At 45.6% G+C, this 24924-nt stretch overlaps 1 protein-coding gene across 7 annotated transcripts in view; it reads left to right on the forward strand.

The window, feature by feature from the left end:
• Positions 1 to 24924, forward strand: part of sorcs2 (sortilin-related VPS10 domain containing receptor 2) — a 277922-nt gene that overhangs the window by 63776 nt on the left and 189222 nt on the right. For all 7 annotated transcript variants that reach the window (XM_079370958.1, XM_079370959.1, XM_079370960.1 and 4 more), the window contains exon 2: positions 10518 to 10585. In XM_079370958.1, coding sequence (XP_079227084.1) covers positions 10518 to 10585 — 68 coding nt within the window. The remainder of the gene's footprint in view (positions 1 to 10517; positions 10586 to 24924) is intronic.

Below are 24924 nucleotides of genomic sequence, written 5' to 3' on the forward strand. Positions count from 1 at the left end.
TCTCATTTTAATCGTTTCTGGTCGCTGTGAAAATCTGTTTTCACTCCTGAGATGAACAGAGTGATGTCTATGTTTTTAATATCTTGAATACAAACAAACGTTTTGTTCTGGAGGTGAGTTAGGATCATCAGCACATGACGACATGCAGCTCGATGTTAGCGGTTAAATTCTGCGAGTGTATGAGAAAGCAGCAGGAATGTGTGTGTGTGTGTGGGGGGGGGGGGGGGCAGAGGGATTATGATAATGCTGCGGTGACAGCTGTTCAGCTGTGGCGAGCAGCTGTATCCACTGAACAGAGGTTAGCTGGAGCCAGGACAGGAGCGTCTGACCACGCCGCCATGACAGCCGAGGGAGCCAGAGCAGACAAAGCACAAAGAACCCAGAGCTGCATGCTAATGAGCGCTGCAGGTAAACAGCTGATGATTAAAAATCAAAACGTTTAAATCAATAGAGAAAGACAAATCTGCTGATTTCAGTCAGATAGGAGGAAAGCACATTCATTAGCCTGTCCTCTGTTACCCTGCAGGAGCTTTCAGACCAGACGAAATGATCCCTGATGGTGTCATCGTGATGTCATCAGGATGGCGTTGGTTTAAGTTTAGACGATTCGACTTGAAGGTCTATTGTCACGTGTTTGCAGGATTAACCAAACACTAAAATATGATGGATATAACCATTCTGAACGACGGGAAACTTTAAAGCTTAAATCTAAAAAAACAAAACAAAAGAATGACATCACAGCTTTGTTGATTTAGCAGTAACGGAGAGAATCAATCCCATGATTCCCCCGCCAGCCTGAAAGTCATCTTTCGTTGTTGTCGTGGATATTTTACAATATGTCCTCTTTAAAGAAGAGCATGTTTGGCTCCCAACAAGGGGCGTGATGACTTCCCCTCACTGTGACACAGCAGACAGAGAGAGACGAGGCGTCTGCTCCAATCAGAGTGCTCGACGTGGAGTCAAGCGTGGACGAGTGACCAGATGAAGAAGTAAGGAGTTGAACATGTGGATGCTGTGTACAATAAAAAAAGGAACGACACGCTTTCATTCTGCACACAAAAATGACGTAGAGTTGTCATGGCAACCAGATGTAAACAGATCTAAACATCCATTCAAACAGGAGCTCTCTCTCTCTCTCTGCACCCTCTGAGGTTTTTTCTGTCCTTCTAATATCGGTCTTGACTGATTTTATCGGGCCGTTCTGTCGATCTGTCCACCCAGGAATAAGAGAGCATCTTAGTCCATATATCTGCTCTTATTCCCTCTGTTCAGCGCAGAACATCAGTGTTTCATTATGCACCCGCCCCGTCTGAAAGAGATAGAAACATCCCAGTTTATCAGTCAGTCTCCTGTATTCAAAGGAAACTGCTTCACGGACATCTGGAGGTAATACTCTCCGAGATTAAAGAACTCTTCACCACCAGGCGCTGCAACCGCTCCGAGCTTTCCATCATCAAACTTATTACTGCAAAAGATCTCATTCGTCCAGGTTTTCTGCCTCCGAGTGTTCTTTAGGAGTTGTTGATCGATGTGAATTTCTGATTTCAGTGCTCTTTTTGGAACACGGTCCTCCCTTCAAATCAATCACGAGATAACACTGTGAATAAATGGAGTGTGCTGCATTATTTACTGCCTCAGTTGTGCAGAAAATGTTCAATTTTCAAGCCCTTAAAGTGGGTTGAAATGTGTCTACCTCTGTGGGAATCCTGTCTGTTCTGTGTCAGACACTTAAAGTGAGTGATGTGTCCAATTAGTCGTCTTCAGTCTCGCTCGTTGGCATCAGAATTACAAACACATTATACCGATTATTCATATTCTTTTTATTCATGCAGGTAGTTGAATCTTGTCTCTAAGCTGTAACGCATCAACCCGCCCACACTACGACTCGTTTAAACCCCAAACTGTCGACTACAGACCAGAGCTTCCCTGAAAGTCTACAAACATGTTCATGATGCTTCTTTTCACGCTGCCAGAGTGAGTTACATCTCAGAGCATCAAAGCTCCCACAGCTATCCAAGAGGCCAGAAGATTCTTGTACTTCAAGTGTTTCAAATTCTGCCAACAAAACCCGAACAGAGAACTCAACAAAGTGCTTTTCGACCGCGGCTCATCTCAGAGAAAAGAGGCAGCAGACTGATTGGACGCCTGTAGTCCACCGGGTCTTTTCTTAGCAAAGACCCGCCGATCGTGTTCAGCCTCCCAGTCTCTCCTCTCAGATTGGACAATTACAGTGCACATCCAGAAGGGGTCATGAACCTCATCAGGCGTTCGTTTTGAACGCCGGCGCGGTTCACTCAGAGCCAGGTTAAGTTGGGGCTTCGGGTCCCGGCGGTACTGTCGAACCTCGTAAGTCGCTGGGAATCGATGAGGGGGGCGGAGGGTTCGTCTCAATCCCTCAGCTTCATCGATTAACGTCGCTGTGGCTGCCCTCGCACTCCCTACCTCCCTCTTTCGATTTTGTTCCTCTCTCGTTGCCCCCTCTACCCACCCAGCCCTCCCTTTCTTTCCCCTCCATCTTTCTCGGTCAGCCTCGACTATAATTCAGCTTCTTTGTTCTGAACACTGCTTTCGTCTTTCAAGTCTTTGTTTTCCCTCTCGGTCTCTTGCCCACCTCCCTTTATCTCCCTGTCTCCTTGTCTGTCCTGTATCTCTTCTTCTCCCTTCACGTTGTTTTCTTGCTCCCCAAGGCTTCAGACTACCAGCAGTGGATTATCACACATCTAAGGAACTCGGCTTCCTCGCTCCTTTTGCTCCAATTAGCGGTCAGATTTAGCATAAGTCAATCAGCTGGGATCTCCACAGGCAACATCATCCCTGTTATTCTGTGTTTAGGAATATGTATTTGCCTCAGTGAGTGGTTTGTGGTTAAGTGCGTATTGATGATAGCCTTTTCTGGCTTTGCAGTGGAACGGCGGTAATGTGTGTTATCAAAGAGAGCCTGTTGTTGTGGATGCACCCCATCATTTATGAGCATTGAGGGAGGATGCACGTGTATTGTGTGAACATCTATGTCCCTGTTGGTTCCTCAGAAGAAGAAGGAGAAAAAAAAAACTGCATGCCAATTTGATCACAGCCCAATTATAGCAATTGTGCAGATATTCATGAGAGACCAGAGGAAGCTTGAAAAGATGTGGAAAACCGCTGAGACTTAAGGAAGCGTGGAGATCAAAAAGAGAGGATGGAAACACCAAGAGGCCTGTGAGACATGAAAGAGGGCGAGAGAATGACAAAGGATGGGTGAGTAGGTGAAAGTAGAAAGATAAGGAGAGAAAATGTTCCTGTTCAAAAGGACAGTTAGAAATTGCCGGATATTTCAGATCAAACGTGAAGCAGTAGTTTACCACAGCAGTTTGGACGAGGACCGTGATGACATCCTCGTCTCAGAAACTGATGAACATATCCCTTTTTTTTATTTTGAAATCATCATTGTTGTATTTAACTTTTTTGGGGCAAACGTAGGAGACATTCAGACTGAGGACACTTTCTCACCCAGGTTTAAATGTTCTAACGTCTCCAATCAGGCCCTGTTTTTGTCTTTCTTTATTTCACAATAAAACCCCCCCCGATATTCATCAGGAAGGGCAGAAATGAATAAGAAAACTCAAAGTTTTTCTCTCTTCTTCTGGTGTCCAGATGTCTCCTTATACCACCAGAGTGGACGTCTTCTTGCGAGTGAGGTCAGCAGCTGTGAGCTTTTTGTACGGATGGAGCTAAAGGCATAGCAGAAGCAAAGAGCCATGTAATTGGCCTCCCCTCCTCTCCGCCTGAGCAGTTTAATGAATGGTGGCAAACTGCTGTTAAAATGGTAACGAGCCTGCGGGTCACTGGCTGGCCTCTGATAAAGAGGGGTGGTCAAGGTCCAACACAAAAACCACTTCAACCAGATGTGACTGCTCAGCGGCCACTGCTGTCCTGAACCATTAGCCCGGCCGTCCGAAGGTTGGGGGGTAATGGGGGATTATTTGGATGAATGAAGCACTTTATTTTATAGGGTGTGCACGTGAGCGTGCACGTGAGCATGCACGTGAGCGTGCCTGAGCAGGCAAGGACGGGACGGAGAGGCGCTGAAACGTCCTTGTGACAGTCAGTTAGGGTTTTGGACTCCAGAATTAGAATTCATTTCCTACTTTTCACGTCTTTGAAGGTTGTTTTTTTTTTTAAAGCTTCACGATTGAACAAAACGTTTGGTGCTCGTACGATACACACGATAAAGAATGAACCACTGTTGTTTGTGTGAAAGAAAATGGTTGAAGCCGTACTTTCAAGGGCCCGTGTTCACTTTACTGGATCAGCAGCCATTTATCACATTTATCATTTGGAAATGGTGAAAGTTTGGAAAAGTGCTGCGCTCTTCAACGTCACTTCTCCCTCAGTGAGAAATCAAAATGAAAGAAGAGGTGGGACTTCTGGTGTCTGTTTTATCAGCCGCACTCATTGGAGGCTTTTCACAAACTCTGTGTTTGTGTGGTGTCTGCACGGTTAATTCGCTGCTCTCAGGTCGGACTGCCTCTGAAACAAAGAGACACTGGCGAGAGCGCAATGAAAGCCAGCCGACCCAGGAAGTGTCACCAACGGGATGTTGAGTACTTTTGCAGCTCACAAACAAGGCAGCTAAACTCAGATTTGATTTATAAAGAGGATGCATTATTATGTATATTTGAATGAATACGAGAATTGAGTATGTTCGGTGAGTAAAGGATTGCCTCAGCTCACATTGTGTTGAGGCATCTCAGAGTTGAAGAGTTATTCAGAGCGAGCACTGCAACATCCCTGCTTTCAACTTTTAGTCCACATGAACCACATGGAATGAAGTCGGCCTTCCTTACTGTTTCTGCTTTCTGCTGTATCAAACAGAAGGTGAAATGTTCTTAATGCTTATGGATTAAATTCAAGGTCACAGATAACGAACACCAAATTAAAACCTTCACGCTCTGAAGTGTTTGAATCTCCATCATTGTGTCTCTGCAGGAGAGACAGAGATGGCGCCTGAGTGTCAGCACAAAGTCATTCCCCCAATGTAATCGCTGTGGAATTTACGTTTGAGTCCCGAGAATATAAATTGGTCTTCGTCCTTTTTTTTTGCTTTTTTTGTTTTGGGGGGGGAGATAGACAAAAATGAGTTCCTCCCTTTTTTATTCCAGACTGTGATGAATTGTTTGTGTGTGTGGTCTGTTCCTGGAGAATGTGAATCACCCCCTGAGGGATGACGAGCGGGGGGAGGGGGGGGTGTTGCACACTTGGATGGTGTACTTGTAGTTCACTGTTTTCACTTAGAAAATGAATGAGTGCATTCTTTGTGCAGAGCCTCCGAGTCTGTCTGTCTTTATCCCCCCCCCTGCGATCCCTTTCCTTTCTCTCACTCCCTCAGTCTTCTCCTCAATAGCTGATTGATAGCGCTCCATTGACACGCGGTTGACGGGAATGTCTCCGGGACAAGCGGCAGTTGTCAGGCTGGAGTTCATGGTGGACTCGGCCCTGAGGTATACTCTCAATGGGGTCTCTTGTAGCTTTAGTGTGAAGTCATCCAGGGGTCCTGACCGCCATGTTGACTTTCCCCCCTATAAAAGCCATTAGGCTCATTGTCCTCCAGCGAGCAAACAAGACACCCACAGAAGCTCATTAAGTGGTCGGGCTGTTACAAGGTGACTTTGATAGAAGGAGACAATTTGAGTCTCCACATGTGATGAACCATCTCCACGCCACAAACATATGAAATAATCACATTGTTCTGGTTTTTCTTGGAGTTTTGTTGAATAAATCGTACGATAAATGAAAACCAGACTCGTGTAAATTGTATTAAAGATGGCTGACGGGGAGCGTGGTTCACCGTAGAAAGCTCACAGTCAACGGCCATGAAGCAAGCTACAAAATGAGGAGAAAAATGGAGGCAAGTGCAAAAACAGTCCCTCGAGTGTCCACTTGAGGCACGCTGCAAAAACCTCAGACGCCACACGCACAACTATTCAAAAAAACCAAAACAACACTTTTGACTGTAAAAATAAAATTGTTCAGCCTGGTACAAAAAAAACCAGTTTTGAGCTGTATCGCAGGGTTTTTAAAAAAAATCAACCCACTGAACAGATTATTTATTTACTAACTCCTTCATTTCGATTTGATGAAAGAAAAGAGTTATTTATGATAAAGGGGCGTGGCCTGTCCGTGGCCGGTTCGTTGTCATTGTTGATCAGGAGGCTTAAGACCCGCCTCTGCGCCAGCTCTCTGCCTGTTACTAAGCAACCGATGTGTGACACGTCTACGTCCGTGTTTATGTACACATCAGTGCAGTTTTCCAAACTGTAGAAACATGGATCAGTCTCCATTCTGTCAAACTTTGAACTGATGACAGTTTAAGTGCTCCAGCTGTGTTTGCGGGCGCTGATGGCCTGCTGGGGCCCGTGGCCCACATGACGTTCTCCTGATATCCTGCTCTGTCTGAGTGTTTAGTGGCAGGATGCTGTCCTGCGCCATGTTCACCAAGATCCAAACAAACTTCCTCCCGCTGAATCTCGGAGGACAGAGGAGAAGTTTTTCACTCGAACAAAACGATTACTCAGCTTTTTTTTCCCCCACTGCATCTCAACGCTGACTTTAAAGATTCTCCTGTAATTTATTTGTATTGAATTAAAAGCGTCTGTGTCACAATAAGAAGAGGGGATATATCTTCTTCGAACCGTTCTCTCTGGGTGGATTTTTTTTGTTTTGCCCTGAAGTCCAATGAGCTGCAGGTGGAAGCTGCCAAGTCGCAGCTTTAACACACTGCTACTGTACACCAGAGGCAGTGCAGGAATCTGGCCTGTGTGCTGTTCAGCAGTTTAGTCAATGTGGCGAGGTGCGCCGCTGCCAAATAAACGCTCCCTCTGCCTCCTGCCAGGACTGATTTATGGCCGAATACATCCTTGCCCTGTCCACTTTATCCCCGAAGAAAAATCATTTTCCAATTGAGCAGAACTTAAGGCCTTGAAGAGCGGCTCGGCGTGGGGAACGAGAGGCAGAATATTTTATCGGCATTGGCGTTTGGATGAATGATGCAAACCTCCAATCTCACGGGGCTGAAGGAGCGAGTTGGAGGTTTCTTTTCCCCCCTTCTCCTCCTCAGTGTGCAAGACAGAGGGTGTAATTTAACATGCCACTCACTTAGAAGGCTATATTTATAGATTTTTTTTTTTTTTCCAGGTTTACCAAATGTATTTTGTGTGGAAGGCTGCGAGACGCTGCAGAGTATGTTTCTAACCTTGCGCTGGGACCTGGGGTATGCTCCGTATACCGCTCATGTAATATTGATGAAGTTTCCTGTTTTGTGTATGTTACAAGTTGTTCTGCTGCTTAAAACAAAAAAAACATCTCACAAGTCAAGTCAGGTAGACTTTTAAATTCTGACGTGTGATCACCAACGCTTGTTCTCTTCACATTTTCAATTTGAGGCTGGCAGCTGGAGGGGGGGGAAATGAAGCCATGTAAGTGTGCAGCTCAGCAGATCTGATCCTCATGTGCAGGGACTGCTGCTGTTACTTTGCCTTTCTGCCTGCATGATGAGGGTGCCGAGCTTTGCACCAGCGTCTCATTAGGAGAAGGACAGCTGTGCAGAGGCGGACAGCCTGTTTCCAGAGACACCAGTTGAGTCACAGAAGGCCAGCGACCAATCAGGGAAGGCCCTCTGCATGCTGCATGACTCAGAAAGCCTCACGCGGCTTATCACACTGTGATGGACGCTTTCTTATCCTCATCAGCACAGAGAGTTTATCTGACAGTCGGAGGAGGGGGGGGGGGGGCAGGTTGCAGGGCGTCACATCTCTCTGTCCGAGTGGTTTATCAGCGCGGGGAGGCAGGCTGCTGCTCGGGGAAATATCCTCCGGTTCCGGTTTCCTGGACTCTGTAAACATGTTTGGAAGCTGAGTCTCCACTGAGAACCTTTCATGGCTTTATGTGTTGTGGAAATTGGTGTAAACTTCCTAAAACTGCGCTGTTCCACTTCCACTTCAGTTGCGTGTGGTATAAACTCAGATGACGGCAGCTCTTCATGCTGAAGGCTGCGTGGACGAGCGGCTAACATGAGCGCTCGTCTTTGTTCCACAGGGAGGTTTTACAAGGCTAAACACTGCAGCTACCTTTCTTATTAAGTCAGCAGCTTTCATCGTCTCCGATAAAGACCTTCCCCAGGGGCCGCCTTGGACTACACACACACACACACACACACACACACACACATACACACACATACACACACACACACACACATACACACATACACACACACACTCACATACACACACACACACACACACACACATACACACACATACACACACACACACACACACACACACACACACACACACACACACATACACACACATACACACACACATACACACACATACACACACACACACACACACACATACACACATACACACACACACTCACATACACACACACACACACACACACACACACATACACACACATACACACACATACACACACACACACACACACACACATACACACACACACACACACACACACACACACACACACACACACACATACACACACACATACACACACATACACACACACACACACACACACACACACACACACACACACAGTTGACACTTCAAATGTATATATTCAAACCAGCCAATCAGAGCAGCTTCTGTGTTCTACACGGTAAAATGACTTCCTGTCAGTGGAGTCAGGTGGGTTTAATAAAGTCATGGAGCGATGCATGTCATTGGCTGAAACCAGCACATGCAGTCGGTGTATTTGGTCCTTCATATTTAAACAGCTAAAGGCCTTCACAGCCTGTCTGCATCGTGTCTGCTAAAGATAGATAGATAGATAGATACTTTATTGATCCCGAGGGAAATTCAAAAAAGCCATCCATAGATCTATCTACTAATCCTAAATGTCATGCTTTGCTTTTGTTCCTGTATTTAATTTTACTTTTCACTCTTTCCCTCGTCTTCTGTGTATGTATGATTCCTAGTGTGGTTTACTTTAGTCCTTAGTGTGTTTCCTTGTATCCTTGTGTCCTTCTGTGTTGTCTGTAGCCTTGTCTCCTGTTACTTGTGTTTTCAGGTTCTTAGTTTGGTCTTTAATGTTTCCTAGTCTTGTTTTAAGTGTTTCCTGTTTTATTTTGTAGTATCTGGTTTGAGGTGGTGTCAGTGTCAGGTTTTACTTTGTACTTGTCCTCAGTTGTTCTGGTCTTGTGTTCCCTCCTGTCTGATGACCCTGATTGTCCTCACCTGTCTGATTAGTCTCACCTGCGTCTGATTACCTCATGTCTGTTTAGTCTCTGTGTGTTTCCTCAGTCCCCTGTCGGTTCATTGTCTATGTTGTGTGTACTTTGGTCATTTGTTCACTCTGCTTTGGATTTATTTGGTTTTGGATTTTGCCTTTGTGGACGTGTTTGGATTTATTATTTCAGTAAGTTTTGTTTAAATAAATGTTTAGTTTTCTGCACATGGGTCCTCCTCCTTGTTTTCTGCCTGCGTCCTCGACACTAAAGATCTCAAATATGTTGAAACAGGAGCTGGGTTTGAAAAAAATCATCTTTATATATTTCACTGTTGTTTCACACAGCAGCTGCCTCTGGGTTCGAGCTCTCCGCCCGAAGGCAGGCCTGGCTTTATCTCTCGCTCCACTACCTAAAACTGCAAGTCTGCCTGTCAGTCACACCCTCAGGCCCCACTGTGCTGCCTGACCCACTGGCACTTTTACCATGGCAACACAAATCCCAGCAGACCTGGCTGTCAAGAACAAGAGTTCTCAGAAATATGAAAGGCGAGGCTGTGATCCGCCGCTCTGTCTCGAGGGACACGAGCTGCCGACCCCGACGTCTCGGCCGTATGAATGATGCCTCCCTTCCTTTTATTTATTGGATTTTTTTTCCTGACAAATAGTAATAATATTGTTTGTGCCCTCTAGCCTAAACACAAATCATAAAATAAAAGTCTCATCATCAAATCGACCAAAGGAAAAAAAAAAAAAAAGGCCAAAGCTGGATGTGTAATAAAGAGAGGCACGGCGGGAGCTCTCTTTAACATATCCAAGGAGCAAACACTCTTATTTGTTCAGATGAATCGTTTCTCTCAGCAGCCGAGCACGTGGAGTTTCCTGGGACTGAAACAAGATTTAGATTCATGATGGCCCGGCCATTTTTTATGCTGCCATTTTGATTAGTGCTTTGAAATACAATGACTGGAGATTAGACCTTCTTTCAATTCCTGTTAGCTTAAACTGCAACAGCTCGAAACAAAACACGGGATATAACACACGCTAAAGGTTCAGTAAATGAAGCTGGAGGCGTGCTGCTATCACTGCAAAGACTCCTTACTTACAGACGATGATGGAGACAGAAACAGATGGAGCTGCATGACAGCATGTTGTGTGACTTACATGCCAACTTGAATTCATTAAGAAACTTTAAAACGCTCGTATGTTAGCGTTCGCTGACCTGTTCAATCTCCGCCCCTGGCTCAATGTGTCTTTCTCCTCTTCTTGTCTTGCAGGTCATCTTGATCCTGACCAAGTATTACCACGCTGACTCCACCAAGGTGCTGGAGAGCTCGCTGTGGAGGTAGGCCAAACGTTTACACCCTGTTCACTCTTGTCCAACGTCTCCATGTCATGTCTGGCCTCAGACTCGAGCTGACCTTGCGTCGGCGAGGTCAGCGCATGTTCGGTCATCTCTCTCCGCTGTGCTTCCTCGAGGAGGCGCGGCGTGATACAGGCCGGTCAAAACATCAGCAGGCGGCTCCACGGCTCTAGCAGGGGAGCGGAGAGCGGCGCTGCGAGGCCAGAGTGGGCATCTGTCTGTGCAGATAGGGTGTGAGCGTGGCACAGGGGAGGAGGAAGAGGGGTCTCCTTCTTCTTCTTAGCAGAGCAGCCTTCGCCAAGAACACTTCACACTTCTGTCGTCAGGAAGAGCAACACATCCATTCTGCTCCACTTCACAACAAGTTTATCTCAGGCTCGACATATACTCTCATGGATGATTAATTTCCTCTTACTGGCACCCCCCCGAGGTTCTGCAATATAGCTGAGCGTGTCCTTCTGGTGGATGAGGGCGAGGCAATTTAATTATATTCCTATTTGCTAATAAAACCTTAGAAAAGAGACAAGACGGAGTGTAACGCCGGCTTAAATTAGCCGTCTGGAAGGCATTCACAAGCAGCAAAATGCGTCTGATGGTGGGCCTTAATTCATGCCATTCACCTCGGCGCACGCTCCATGACTTCAAAGCTTCAGCCTCTCATTAGCTCTGACTGTCTCCCTGGAGGACAGATATGAATAATGTACATATTTTTCTCTTTCGCCTGTTGATGTTTTAATTGTTGCAGCGTAGGAATAATACAAACTCCTAACTGGACAGCACACTTGAGGGAAAAAAAAAAAAAAAGGGCAGACTGCCTGTTGGCCTCGTTGTCTTTAAATGCAGAAATGAGCATGTTTCTTTGTTGGAGGACGTGGACGTGTGTCCCTGACCAGGCCGCTGCAGGCTTTATGTTTGAGGTGTACTCAGGGTCCTTGTAGCTGTCAGCCCGGACAGACACAATCCTCTGGCCTTTAGGCTTTGAAGTCCCAGGCTGCAGGATCAAACAGGGGAGATGGGGGAAGATGAATGGGTTTGCCATCTCGACCTGTCAGGTGGCGTAGATCAAGATGCCAGGGTTTCACACCGGGGGGGGGGGGGACAAAAAAGTTTTCGAGCAAGGCTGAGGGAATGAAGGCTCTTGCAGATTGGTGGTGATCTACAGAGGCTTGTTTTCTGTGAGTCAAAGTGGTGGATTGAAACAACTGGGTATCAGTCAGTTTGAATCATTCATGTCAGCTCGGAGTGAAGAAATCCTTTAGACTGAAGTGTTTCAGCTGGGATCAAATGAAAGCTTTTTGTTTCCTGTCTCATGGCTACCTTCAATGCTGTTTTATATGCTTTCACTTGCTTCAACCAAAGCAATGATTACTAACAGTGGGAGCAGAAAACTGTACATCAGGGCTTTTATGGATTTTGTGTTGAGAAAATGTCTGCACAAATCTTCCCCTCTTCGTCGTGTTATAAGCTATGATGCTAAAATGTCTCTTTCCTTCTTTCTTCTTGTTCACTCCCAGACGGATGTTTCCTCCTCTGACTTTCATTAACAAACTCCGGTTGATGCATCAAACAATGCACGTGTCTCTTAGCAACGACAGTGAGGGCTCTCACATAGGGCCCCCTCAGGGAGGTTTCCGACTGTCATCACAAACGCTGTGCATTTTTAACCACTGCTGTGATTTAAAGTATTGTCAGTCCTTGGAGGGCCCAAAGCAGATGTCTGCCTCGCCTGTTGACAAGCAGCTCATCTGTAATTAACGAGAAGATGATACCTATACGGCACCTTGACAACAAACACCTGGGACCTGGGTGTTTGATGAGACGTCCGTTTCCTGAATTCGACAAAAGAAACATTTCAGAATCACAGTTTTAAACATGCAGTTTCTCTCTTCAAGGGCGGGGTTGGTGATTTTCAAAAACTAGCACGATTTTGAAAGTAGCTTTCCTTCAGTGCTCCGTCTTCACCCACCCCCTCCCCTCTGTGCTCCCTCTAAAGCCACGCCCCCTCGAGTGCCGTTTCTCCAGAAGCGTGATTGGTTCAACATAGTGGTACCTTGTGGCAGACATTGGTTGAAGTTTTTACAGGCATACAAACTGATACAGATGACAGATTTGCTTAGTTTCTTTTTCAGAGCACCCGAGTTATTAATTTCTTCCAGGACCTAAAGACAATTTCAACCAACATCTTTAAAAGTGTGTCTGGAGGAAATAAGCAACCCTGAGCCGTTGATGGTCAAACATTTGTCTTATGGTCAGGCGCTCACTCTCTAAAGGGATACTGCTGTTTCGTCAGCTGCTTTATCTCCAACCAATCATGAAGGTGATCAGATGGACACCAAATAGCTCCATCCTTCCATCCGTCCATGCGTGGGGAACGGTAACTGGTCACACCTGCTCATTCACAACCTGATAGCAGAGGCTGTTATCTCAAGTGACCATCAGTATTAAATAATTCCATTCATGTGTGATGGAAAATTTTACTCCATTTGTACTACGAAGGTCTCATAGAATCTGTCATATAAAATGTATCTGAAATGTCTTAGAATACTACATGCACAGCATATTGGGTGTTTTGTTTCCCATCATTTTGTTCCCTTTATTCTGTTTCTCACACTCTGTACATGTGGGAAGAGTCACCCAGGCTCTTTCTCACTGGACTCCATCTCCTTCTCAGCCTTGGGAGATAGTCATGAAATAGTCATGTAGTGTCTTTTCTCACACTAGGGGATAGATGGTGCCCTGCCAGGTGGGCAGTGTCTCTATGTGGCGTGATGGGGGAGTGATCTGTGTAAGGTGATGGAAATGTATAAGTTTTCATGTTTGCCTCTTCTCAGGGCCTCTTTCTCTCCTCACCGTGTGAGAGAGGGGTCTTCGAACGCTTATCTTGCCTTCGAATAAATGTTCATTGAGACCAGATCGATCTTGGGGTTCCTTTTTTGAATAGATCTTCCTCACTCTTTATTTTCACTCTTTGGTAATGGGAAAAATTCCACAACACATGCACGTTCACAGCTGACAACAGCCGATTGGTTTGGGGTTTAGTGTCTTGCCCAAGGACACATTGGAAATACACAAGATATGGCTGCAGGAGCTGGGGGTTGAACCTCCAATCTACCAGTTGAGAGATGAGCAGCTGCCACATCCATCCATCCATCCATCCATCTTCCATTTTATTTTTTCAAACCGGAGTTGGATCCAGGTGGCTGCAGGCTAAGCGAACATATTTCCAACATATTTCAGCTCTTCTTGGTTGACTGTGAGGCATTCTCACCCTGGATAAGATCTCTCTCAGAGCGATGGGATAATCCCTTCAGCCAACTCTGTCCGTCCTGTGGTTTCAGTTAGACGTGTATGGAAAAACCACCACAGGGAGGGGTCCATGATGCATCCTAATCAGATGCCCCAACCCCTCAGCGTGCTTCTTTCAATGTAAAAGCGGAGTTGGATCCAGGTGGTGACAGGCTAAGCAGACCCATTCTGGTACCGGATGGGACATACTGTATAATCCCTCCTGGGGGCTCTTGGTCCACAAAGGCTGCTTCCTAATCAGATGCCAGAACCCCCTCAACGTGCTTCTTTTGATGTAAAACTCACATCAGTCGCTTGAAGACGTCTCCTCAGTTCTTTAGTCAGGATCCAAACCTTGAGGCCGATGTGAGAGCTGGAACGTAAGGCGATAAGTAAATGTGAGTTTCAGCCTGAGAGTCTGCTAACTCTTCACCATGGCTCTCCATAAAAAACTGCCTGCAGAAGTGAATAACTGTGAATGCTTAATAGACTCAGCTCTGTAGGAATTTCAAGTAAGGAGAAAGGAGTCTTCATCTTCTCTTTGTTTTTCTCGTCTGAGTTAAAACCACCTCTTGTATTCAGTGAAGTAAACGCAAGACTTAACTGCAGCTAATGTATTAATCAGAGACCAGAGGTGAAGACCTGTGAAAAGAGATACAGATGCAGTGGACTCTGTTAATGTGTATTAATGTGTGTGAGTTGCTTACAACTTCTACTGCAGATCAGCACAGACTTGTTCGAAGGTTTAGCTTCTTTTGTTATTTGGTATCCTGGTGCCTCGTCCCATGTCATAAGTGATCAGTCTCCAAGAACTTGTTGTCAGTCTTCTTGACTCTTAATCCAAATTGTTTAAAACTGACAAACCTGTTAGTTGACTTCATGTCTCTTACTGCGTCCTTTGAAAACGTTGTAAACACCAACAGTTATGACACAAAGTTAGCCAGAGTTTTATATTTGAATGAATTACAAAGAAGAAGGATAAAGTATAACTCATGTCTGTTTTGATGTTTTAGATGAATCTTGTCGGAAGCAGGAAACAGTTTTATAAACGGGGTTATTTTGAGTTTCTGGTGATGACAGATGGCAGACAAAGTGGGAGTCCCACAGAGTTCCCTCTAAACGAGGCTTACAGCAGATTGAAATCTTATCCCGTATTTTCTTCCAGTCACTTATCAGTCCAGACTTTGGCCTTAAGTGGATCTAATTCTGATCCGGCCTCAGAGTAAACAGAGGGGAAGGTGTTTGGAGATTAGGCAGAGAAGTGAGGATTTACCAAACGCTGTGAAGACTCCCGGCTGACATGAACCCGTCTTAAGACTGTGGATCCGAGTCGAGCTTTCTGTAAACCTTCGCACGTGTTGACTTCACTCTGTTTAAGTACAGATTCCTCATCTTAAGGCGACTGTGGAGCTTCAACTATCCGGCTGGTAGGTGTATGTGTTGATCAGACCAGATCATGATATTGTGATTTTTGTGGACTTTAAATGTCTCTATTGGATGTGGTTTTACAATTTAACCATAAGTAAGTTAGGAAGAAAAAAAGGACCAAATATTTTTTCCAAAAACAACAAAATGTCTCAGTTTGATTGGCTGTCTGTGCGCTTTTATCAATGACATTAAATAATACCAAAATACATTTTAGAGTTACAATTAGTCCCACTGGCTGTGTTGTTGTCAGAGCTGTGTTTACATGGACGGGAATCCGGCTCCTCCCCTTGTGTATAAAAGCTGTTTTAGTCAACGAGCTAATTAAAGAGGGCTAACATTAGCATGCTAACACTGCAGGACACACGGGTGGCTGCAGCTTGAGCAAAGGAAGATGGTGTCTGATGTCTTCGCTTAATGGTTCTTATTTATGATGTATTCTAATTGGTAACTCCTTTTGAGCGAACACAAGAGAAGAGGCGTTGGACGTGTGTCTCTGAAGGAGAGCTTCAGAATAGAGGGGGCGTGGCCTAACAGCAGTCTGTTGTGGTTTCATGCTGGAGCTCAAGAGCGACATCTACTGGATCAAAAAGCACATTCTCCCTTCAAACACTGTCTTAACTTTTTAGAATATGTAGCTGGGCAAACAATAAAAGAAATAATAAATATCCTGTGAGTGACATCAGAAATGCTGGATTTTCATTTCGTCAACCTTTCTGAAGTCTATTGATCTTCTTCTTTTTTCAAATGGCCTTCAAATGAATTTTCAAAATGCCGTATTCATTCCTGCGTTTCTTCCTTTAAGATGTTGTTTAACCCCGAGTATGAATACATAAATATATATGACCCATATACTTCAGCAGTAATTGTGCAATCACATAAACAGGGTGCTGGTTTGGGAGTCGGGGGAGGGGGCATCTATAATTCATGCCGTCTTCACACGTCTCTTGAAGAGGCGAAGGGGGGCTGGTAGGCATGGCGCCGAGGGCGGCTGGTGGGCTGCTCCATAATGGATGAAGAAATCGTCTGACAGGCCGGCTCTTCTCGTCCTGCAGATTAACCAAAGCACACCGTCGCTGATACGTCGGCCATGTATGCAAAAATCGTGTTGGACTGACCCGTCGAGCAGAACAACAGAGGAGATTTCACTCGTAAATAATTGACTCCAAACACTTAATGTTACACAGTGGAGTCTTCTCAGAGACATCTGCATGCATGCGTTATGCAAACTTGCATGTTCTGAAGAGCTGCACAATAAGTGTCACAGAGTTTCATCATCTCTCTGCACTCACTTTAAACACAGCATGAGTTGGACAGGACAGCTGAAGAGAGACAGGAAGTGTTGGGAGGAGATAATGAGGTCAGATTTGAACCCACCGCTGCTGCAACAAAGACCATAACCACTAGGCCCCGTCAACAGTTAGCTGAGCTGACATGAAGGTACTTTAAACCGGGGATGTTAATAATGTTCTAGTTTTGACCTCTGAATAAACGTTCAGATTCTCAACTCATCCAGTGTCAAACAGGAAGCACTTCTGCAGAGAAGCTCAACAGTGACAGCTCATATCCTCCTTTCTTTCCTCTTTAATCAGTTCTTTGTAGACCTGGCTGTGCAAACACACGCACGTCCCCAGTTGTTCCATTATTACAAATGTGTGGGTGATTAGCCCTCCCTGGGGTCCAGATCACGTTCCCCAAAACTAACCCAGAGCGAGAGAGCCACAAAGTAGAAACATACACTTAAAGGCTTAATCAGAACAACATGTTGACTTTCTTTCGTCTCATTTTCCTCTTCACCTCGTCCGCTCACTCACTTTTCCTCCCGGGACGGCTTTGTCCGCTTTCTTTCCTTTTCTTTCCCTCAGTCCAGATGGTCAGAGCTGTTGTAAATACTTAATTGAGGCAGGAGCATCGTCTTCCTCCACCTCATGGCCTCCCTCCTCTCTGCATATTTCACAGGCTGTGTGTGAGAGAGAGAGAGAGAGAGAGAGAGAGAGAGAGAGAGAGAGAGAGAGAGACGGCGCCCCAGAGAGCTCTGTTTTCTGCTGAAGATGGCAGGCTGTGCGTTTACTCTCAGAACAGAAGTAGTCTAATATAGAGACTGGTAAACAAGAATGTGCAGGCTCTGTGTAGAAGCCTGCTGGTCTTTAGGGGTAAATGAAGAAACAAGAACAAGCGTAAAAAAAACCCCACTGAAAAAACCCCACTTACTCACAGTAAGAGGGAATCAATGAGCAGCTCCACTGATGGATAATTTACTGTGTTTGTGCAGAGCAGGAGCATCTCTGAGTCTGTTCCCCCCTCCCTCCCCTCCATGTTTCTTAGAAGAACTACCTCTGTGTGTAACTTACAGTCACGTTATAGAACCGGACTTCTTGCTCATCCACCTTTTCTTCCACACATGGGTCCCTGCATTTAATCCAGACTGTGTTTTAATTACTGCACTCTCTCTAAAGACGTGTGAACATTAATTTCATCCACATTAAGTACGCTTAAAACCCCTTACATGTACCTCTTTAGCCTAGTTTATACTTCAGCGTCGGGTCGACGCCGTGCCCTCGGAGTAGACCCGACGCCGTGCCCTCGGAGTAGACCCGACGCCGTGCCCTCGGAGTAGACCCGACGCCGTCTTTAAGCATTTGTAGTTTTGCGTCGAGAGAACGCGTTGCTCTGCAATTCACCGCCAAACCGCTAGGGGGCAGTGGCGACGAAGGAGACGTTTGCAGAGGTGGTCTGTCCGACAATTAAACCAATCGAGGCTGAAAACGGGTGAATTTAAAAGACTCTTTAGCTCACTGAGGAACCTGGATGAAAAAATATATTTTCGCTACTTTCGAAAGTCAATGGGCCGATTTTCTTTGCTGTATACAGCCTTTTAATATTTCCGTTGTGACTGGAAAAGCAGCGGCCAGAAATGACGTTTTGAGCAGACCAATCACAGTTCACAGACATGAGGCATAGTCAGGATTTTTTGGAGGTGCGTGTAGGGCCACTGCGTAGGGTCCACATAGGGGGCCACGTCGACCGCGTAGCTATGGCGTCGATGCAACGCAGAAGTATAAATTAGGCTTTAGTCCACTGGGGGCGCCAAGGTCAACACATTTTTAAAAGTCTCCAGAACAAGTAGTGACCACACTTTACTGAGACCAAGACATACTCAAGACTCGAGAGAGCGCCGAGATCAAAACAAGACTGAGACTTTTAGGGATCGAGACCGGGTCAAGACCAGGGCAGGGCAGGGTGAGACCAAGACCAAGACCAAAAATATCACAGAAACATCCTTATCTTGCGCAGCAGGTGCCTCTCTCACTTCGACCAAAACACCGGGAAGGTTGCAGCCAACACTAAACCTTTAAAATAATAACTTCTGTCAATCTCAGCTGACTTAGTTTTGGATCATGCTGAATACATACTGCTCATGTCAGCGCAAGTTTTCAGTTTATCATCAATAGACATGAAATGCTATTGAAATGCTGTCTCAGGCTAACTTTGAGTCAAGCTAACGACAGGCTGAGAGCTGAGGCGGGTTTTAAGCCTCCTGACAAACCGTTACACGGCGCCCACCTGTCAATCAGCTCAGCTACACGCCTTATTGTGAATAACTCTGATCCTTCATCCAATCAAAACTGATGAGTCATCAAAACATTCCCCCCCGTACAGTGTGTGTGGATGGAGACATGAGCTAATCGCACCTATTTGTTAATGTCTGCTGTAAAAACAGGCTTTTTGAATGGGTGTGTATGTGGCTTCCTGTGCTTCTGCATCCAGCCTCTAGTGGACACTCCAGGAACTGCAGGATTTTAACACTTACCGCTTGTTTTTTTTTTCGCCACTTTTTCCCACAAAACAGGATTATAGACTATCTTCTACAGTTTGGGCTCGACAGCTTGAACAATATCGTGCAGGATGTGTCAAGTTTGCACATCGTCCAATAACAGAACATTAATCTGTTTGGAAACAGAAACTGAGCCGACTATCTGATGGACCTGCAATGAACTGGAAAATGAGACAACTGTGCAAGGCTGCAGAGAACACCATGTCATTGACTGTGTGTGTGTGTGTGTGTGTGTGTGCGTGCGCCCCCCTGCTGTGCACAGACTGCACTATAGAACTTCTATATGTCGTGTTCATGTTTAGCCGTGTTTTTTGGCATGTGTCTGCGTACGTGTGGGAGTGGGATCGTTTTCACACAGCGACCATGTGCCCGGCCATCTGGAAGACGTTTCCCATTTCCTCAAACATTCTTCCTGCGAGGACGGACGCAGGTCCACAACTGCGCACAGCTGGAGACCAGACACAGAGGGGAGTAAGATGGAGCTCCTGGTGGACTGACCCCCCCCCAGGAAACAATAGTTGGCAGAGAGTTCAGAGCCGATATCCACTTCTGACTCTATCCACAAACACTCTCTCACTTTCCTTCCCTCGTGTTATCTTTATCCCAATTTCACGGCCTTGCTCGAAGCTTCTTTCCAAAAGGACGCTCCGTCTCCTGGACAACACCGAGCGGCAGACCTCAGAGGATAGCTTCTGGTGCTTGTAGTTTAGATTTACAGCGCCTCAGAATAAAGCTGACGTGGAAGGACTCTAAACAGTGAACCATGAACTGACTGAAATCAATTTAAAGTATGAGACACCAAGCTTAGATTGACTGTATTCTTTTCACAAAGACAGATACGGGGATGTGATGAGGACAGGTGGATGCTGACTCATGCTGGCCTTGTTAACATCTTTTCAAGTGGTTTGAAAGAAGCAGACACGTTTCCTATGACGAATAAAGTCCTGAGCGCTGTACTGCAGTCAGGGCTCCATGTGATCTGTGAAGTGGTGATAAAACTCCATCTCAGCTGTTTTAAAGACGCCTCTCTAACGGATGTTGGCTGCAGTAACAGCATGAAGAAGAGACGAAGGTGACGACTGCAGAGATAGGTCCGTCGTTATTTTAGCAAAGGGCCATGAAAAACCTTAAAGCTACAGCCTACATTATAAGACCGCTGTGTGCCAACAGGATGCTAACCCGCCTCCCGTGGAAGCACAGTTAGCTTAATTGTTAGCCTAGCGTCTGCTGACATTCCTTCATAGCCGTATGAATACCCTTCGACAAAGACCTTGAGCTTTTCATGTTTCTAATGTGACATTATAAAAAGCAGGTGGACATCAGTCAGTGCTGCCTTCAGCAGCTTGTAAAGACTCTCAGTGCTTATTGTTGGTCATCATTTCAGCGCCTTTGCCTGCTTCCTCTCGAAGGGCACGCGGCGTGAAAAGGGCTGAATATGAGGATCACAAAGCACTGAAAACAGCAGAAGAAGAATGAAGTAAAAAGACAAAAGGACGAGCAAGACGAGTGATCAAATGTTTGACAGAATAGATGGACAGAGCAGCGGAGAGATAAAAAAGAAGGCCGTTAAGATGACAGGAAAGAGAGAATCGTCTTTTATTAGTGAGCATTACTGCGTCTTTAATCTCACGTGGGATGTTTTATAACTCATCTTTTCCTCTGAGGATTTAAAGAGGAAGGAATCAGAAGGATGTAAGACGGAGCCAAATGGAGGGAAGCTCGGGTCTGGACGAGCATGTTAAATGTTAATTATGTTAATAAAACGTGTCAGAAAGCTATGACAACCTGCATGTGTCATCATTTGCTACAGAATGCTTTTTGTTCTGCCTGTCTTTCCGTCCGCACTCTTAAATCAAACAAGGCCGAATGTTTCCCCCAATTAAACTGTGGCTTAAGAAAAAAGCTCATCTCGCTTCAGAGCCAAGCCAAACTTTCCTGGCTTCATCGGCAGAAAAGGCTGTTTTTTTCAGGACCGACAGAGGACTGTGTGACACACACACACACACACACACACAGAGTGCTGCCTTGTGTGTCTGCATGCACAGAGGAGCATACAGGAAGTCGGGACTATTTCTTTTGTTTGTACCTGCAGCACAGAAACACAAACCACAAACAGGTTCAGTACCTGTTTGGCATGCTGCGTCTACAATAACAGAACAGATGTGTGTGTGTGTGTGTGTGTGTGTGTGTGTGTGTGTGTGTGTGGCTGAGATAGCAACTGTCTGTTTAGTCGAGTTTGGACAGGTTTTGATCGTTTAACTGAAGCTGGATCTTTTTTAATCGAGTCAGATGTGAGCAGGTTGAACAGCTGAAGCATTTTAATATCATGTTGGGAACAGAAGAGGTGTGTGAGGTCTTTGTGCCTTTGTTGTAAAGATGGGACAGTAGAGAGAGAGAGAGAGAGAGAATGGCAGGTATTTGTAAGTCACAGTTTTGTGATGATTTTGAATCAGTCATTTTCACATATCCGGAGCTCGTCCTCTGATTTCTACGCAGACAATTCAAACATAATGTTTCTGGCTGCACATGTGCTGCTGCTGCTGCCTGAGCCAAGGAGCTGTCAGTCAAACATGATCGCCATGCCAACATGGTCTTGAAACATTGTCAAACAGTAAAATTAGCTTCTTTTTTTTTTGTTAAACAAGGTTGGCAAAAGCTTCAGGCATCCGTTGTCCCTCAGGTTTTATGTTAGTGATGAATGCCCGTCATCACTCCATATCATATCTGCATGTTTAGTTTTTCAAGCCAAGTTTCAAGACGCTTTAAAGAGACATGTTTTCTTGCACAGTTGCCAACTTTTTGATGGTACATGAAAGCATCGGAGCAGCTCCAACTGTTCATCCCCAAACCTGTTCTCACAGAGAACACGCGGCGTACTTCACCTGAAGTCACTCGCCTCGCTCGACCATCTCTCCCTGCAAACACTCAGTGGATCCTTCCACATGTGTGTCTGAGTCTGTATTTCTCCTGTAGGGTCTAAACAAAGGCAAACATGGACACCTTAAGAGACGTGGTTTATTATAGCAACATATTTGACCTGTTTTCCTTTTTTTTTATCAGTTATCACGGTGGTTAATTCTTCCTTTCAGTTTTTATCATCAGTCTGCATGTCTGTGTGTGTGTGTGTGTGTGTGTGTGTGTGTGTGTGTGTGTGTGTGTGTGTGTGTGTGTGTGTCTGTGTGTGTGTGTGTGTGTGTGTGCTTCACTGTTTGTTTTTATTCACCTATGTCTGCCGCAGTCTGTTTGTCTGTAGTTGCAGTTTTTGTCTGTTTTACAGTGTTGTGTGTGTGCGTGTGTGTGTGTGTGTGTGCGTGTGCGTGTGTGTGTGTGTGTGTGTGCGTGTGTGTGTGTGTGTGTTAATCCTGAGAAGCCTAACCAGGGACAAGGACTGTAAATTAGCCATGGCTCTCGATGTAACAGTGTCTGAATGTATTGTCTCTGACTAATGAACTGATTAATAAAATCAGGTGGGTAAAACGAGGCCTCGATCGCTTGAAGTGAGTCAACAAATCCGCTTCCATTCGAGCTGTTTCAGTGCAGCTTTCCAAAGAGAGCAGCTGAGGACAGTGTTTGTATCCTCGTGTTCTCAGGACTTGATAGAGTTTGGAAGTGTGTGTGTGTGTGTGTGGGGGGGGGGGGGGTGGCAGCACAGACACACAGAGACAGTCACACCACAGCGGGCCGGCTCTGTTTTTGTGAACGGTCTTGGCAGTCTCCACGGCTCCATCATCAACAACACTTTCGTGGTCACAGAGAGCTCTTCATAAACTCTTATTGCTCTTTTATTTATGAGATCGCCGCCATCAGAACAATGAGCCTTTCAATAACACACCACGGATAATTACCATAAAACAACGGCCATTACCGCCTTAATGATGTCGTTAAGTTCTGCGCTCTGGGAGCGTCGCGTGAACCGATGGAGCCGGGGAAGAGTTTTCTGTTTGGCTTACTTTATGACTCTTTATTAGCAGAATCAGTTGAAGCCACATTAAAGGGGTGACAGGAGGTGAACGGAGGGTGTATTTCAAAGAAGCAGAAAAAGTATTTTTAGATTCAGACATTTGAGAACGACTCAGCTTTGTATGTAACAGACTTTTAATGCGGACCTTTTAGTGAAAGACTCTTAGTTTGATTCAAATCCCTCAGCAGAGTAGCTGACCTGGTTCTGTGAGGGAGACGGTTACATAACCTGCAGTGAAAGACTGACGTGCTGAGAGGACTACTGGGTTAGTCCGACATCATTGGTGTTTAACACCGTGATAAAATAAAATGAAATCACGACTGAACAGGAAAGAGAGCTGGTGCTTTATGGGAACGCTTTGGAGTCTTTTTCAGTCGTGCAGGGAATATATGGGAATATGACTCCATAGGATTCTGGAAACACTTCCAGTCAGGGGTGTGTCCAGAGGCCCTACCGGGGGGGGGGGGGGGGGGGGGGGCATGGGCAATGGGAATGGAAATTTGATTGGTTGACCCAGGTGCCACCCAAAGTCCATATCTATGATTGGCTATGTGACCTAAGTGAAAATAAACTATTTAAAACAGGCTGTTGGTCATTTACATGTCATGTAGTTTATTATACCAGTTATAAATAAATCATTTTCTTTCATTGTTTTTTCCATAAACTGTTTGAATAAAAACTCGTTCACACCGTCGAACTTTCATTGAACTATAAAAAGCTCATGAAAATTCAGATGTGTCACAAACAGTCCCTAAAGAACCACTTCATGTGTGTGTGTGTGTGTGTGTGTGTGCGTGTGAGTTTGCGTGTGTGCGTGTGAGTGTGCGTGTGTGTGTGATGTTTTCGAGGTTCGGTACGAGTCAGGTCAGGCCACTTTACAGCTCAGAAGTCCTCGGCGCTGTGAGTCTTGATTCAGTTCCAGCAGACAGTTAGCATGCTGCACATCTCTCTGTGAAAACGCTTGGTTACGTAATGCTAGCCAACACGCGGCGATGCCAGAGAGGTGGCATTTGGCGAGACGGCGACAGCAGTAAACCCCCCAAAAATCTGCTGACGGTTCTGTTCCAGAGAGCTTCAGAGCGGGACAGAGGAGGGGGGAACGTGTCCAAGGTAACATCTGTGATCCATGAACCAATCTGGCGAGAGAACAACAGTGACATGTCGGCAGCTGACGGAGACGGGTCCAGGCTCGGGGTGGAGGACAGAGGGACGAGGCTCAGGGTCTTTTACCCATGATCACTTGGAGCTGCTGAGCGCTCCGGCTGGGCTGGCTGCTGAATTAGCTGATAGGAGGCCAATTTCACATTTGGCCGAGGTGGCAGTGAAAGAGAGAGCGACCAATGGAAACAAATGTTGGATGTTACTATTGTTGTGGAGCTCTGAAATGATCACGAGGACACTTTGAGGTCTGCTCCATTTAAATCACTGCTGTTCTGTAGTGTCTGACATACTGTGAAAAACACAATATAGTTTATATTTACAAAGAATCAAGCTATCATCAAGGTTTGAACATCTGAAAATATCCGATGTGGAAAAGATCAGATGAAACAGCAATTTATTAAAAAAAGCCTAAATGTAATGTAACCTTCACACACTGATGGAAGAGGCTCATCCTGTTCACGCACATTCACACGCCGCTCACGAAGCAGCGGGAATCATTGAGGTTAAGTGTCATCAGACTACGGGGTCACAGGCGCTCACCTGCTAAAACAAAGAGCGACTCTCAGCTACGTCAGCTCGCAGGCAGGTCTCACCCCTCACAGTGTGTGCAAGTCAGGATTCAGCAGCAGTGATGCTCGAGAGAGAGAGAGAGAG

This window comes from Symphodus melops, assembly GCF_947650265.1.
Source record: "Symphodus melops genome assembly, chromosome: 20".
Taxonomy (NCBI): Eukaryota; Metazoa; Chordata; class Actinopteri; order Labriformes; family Labridae; genus Symphodus; species Symphodus melops.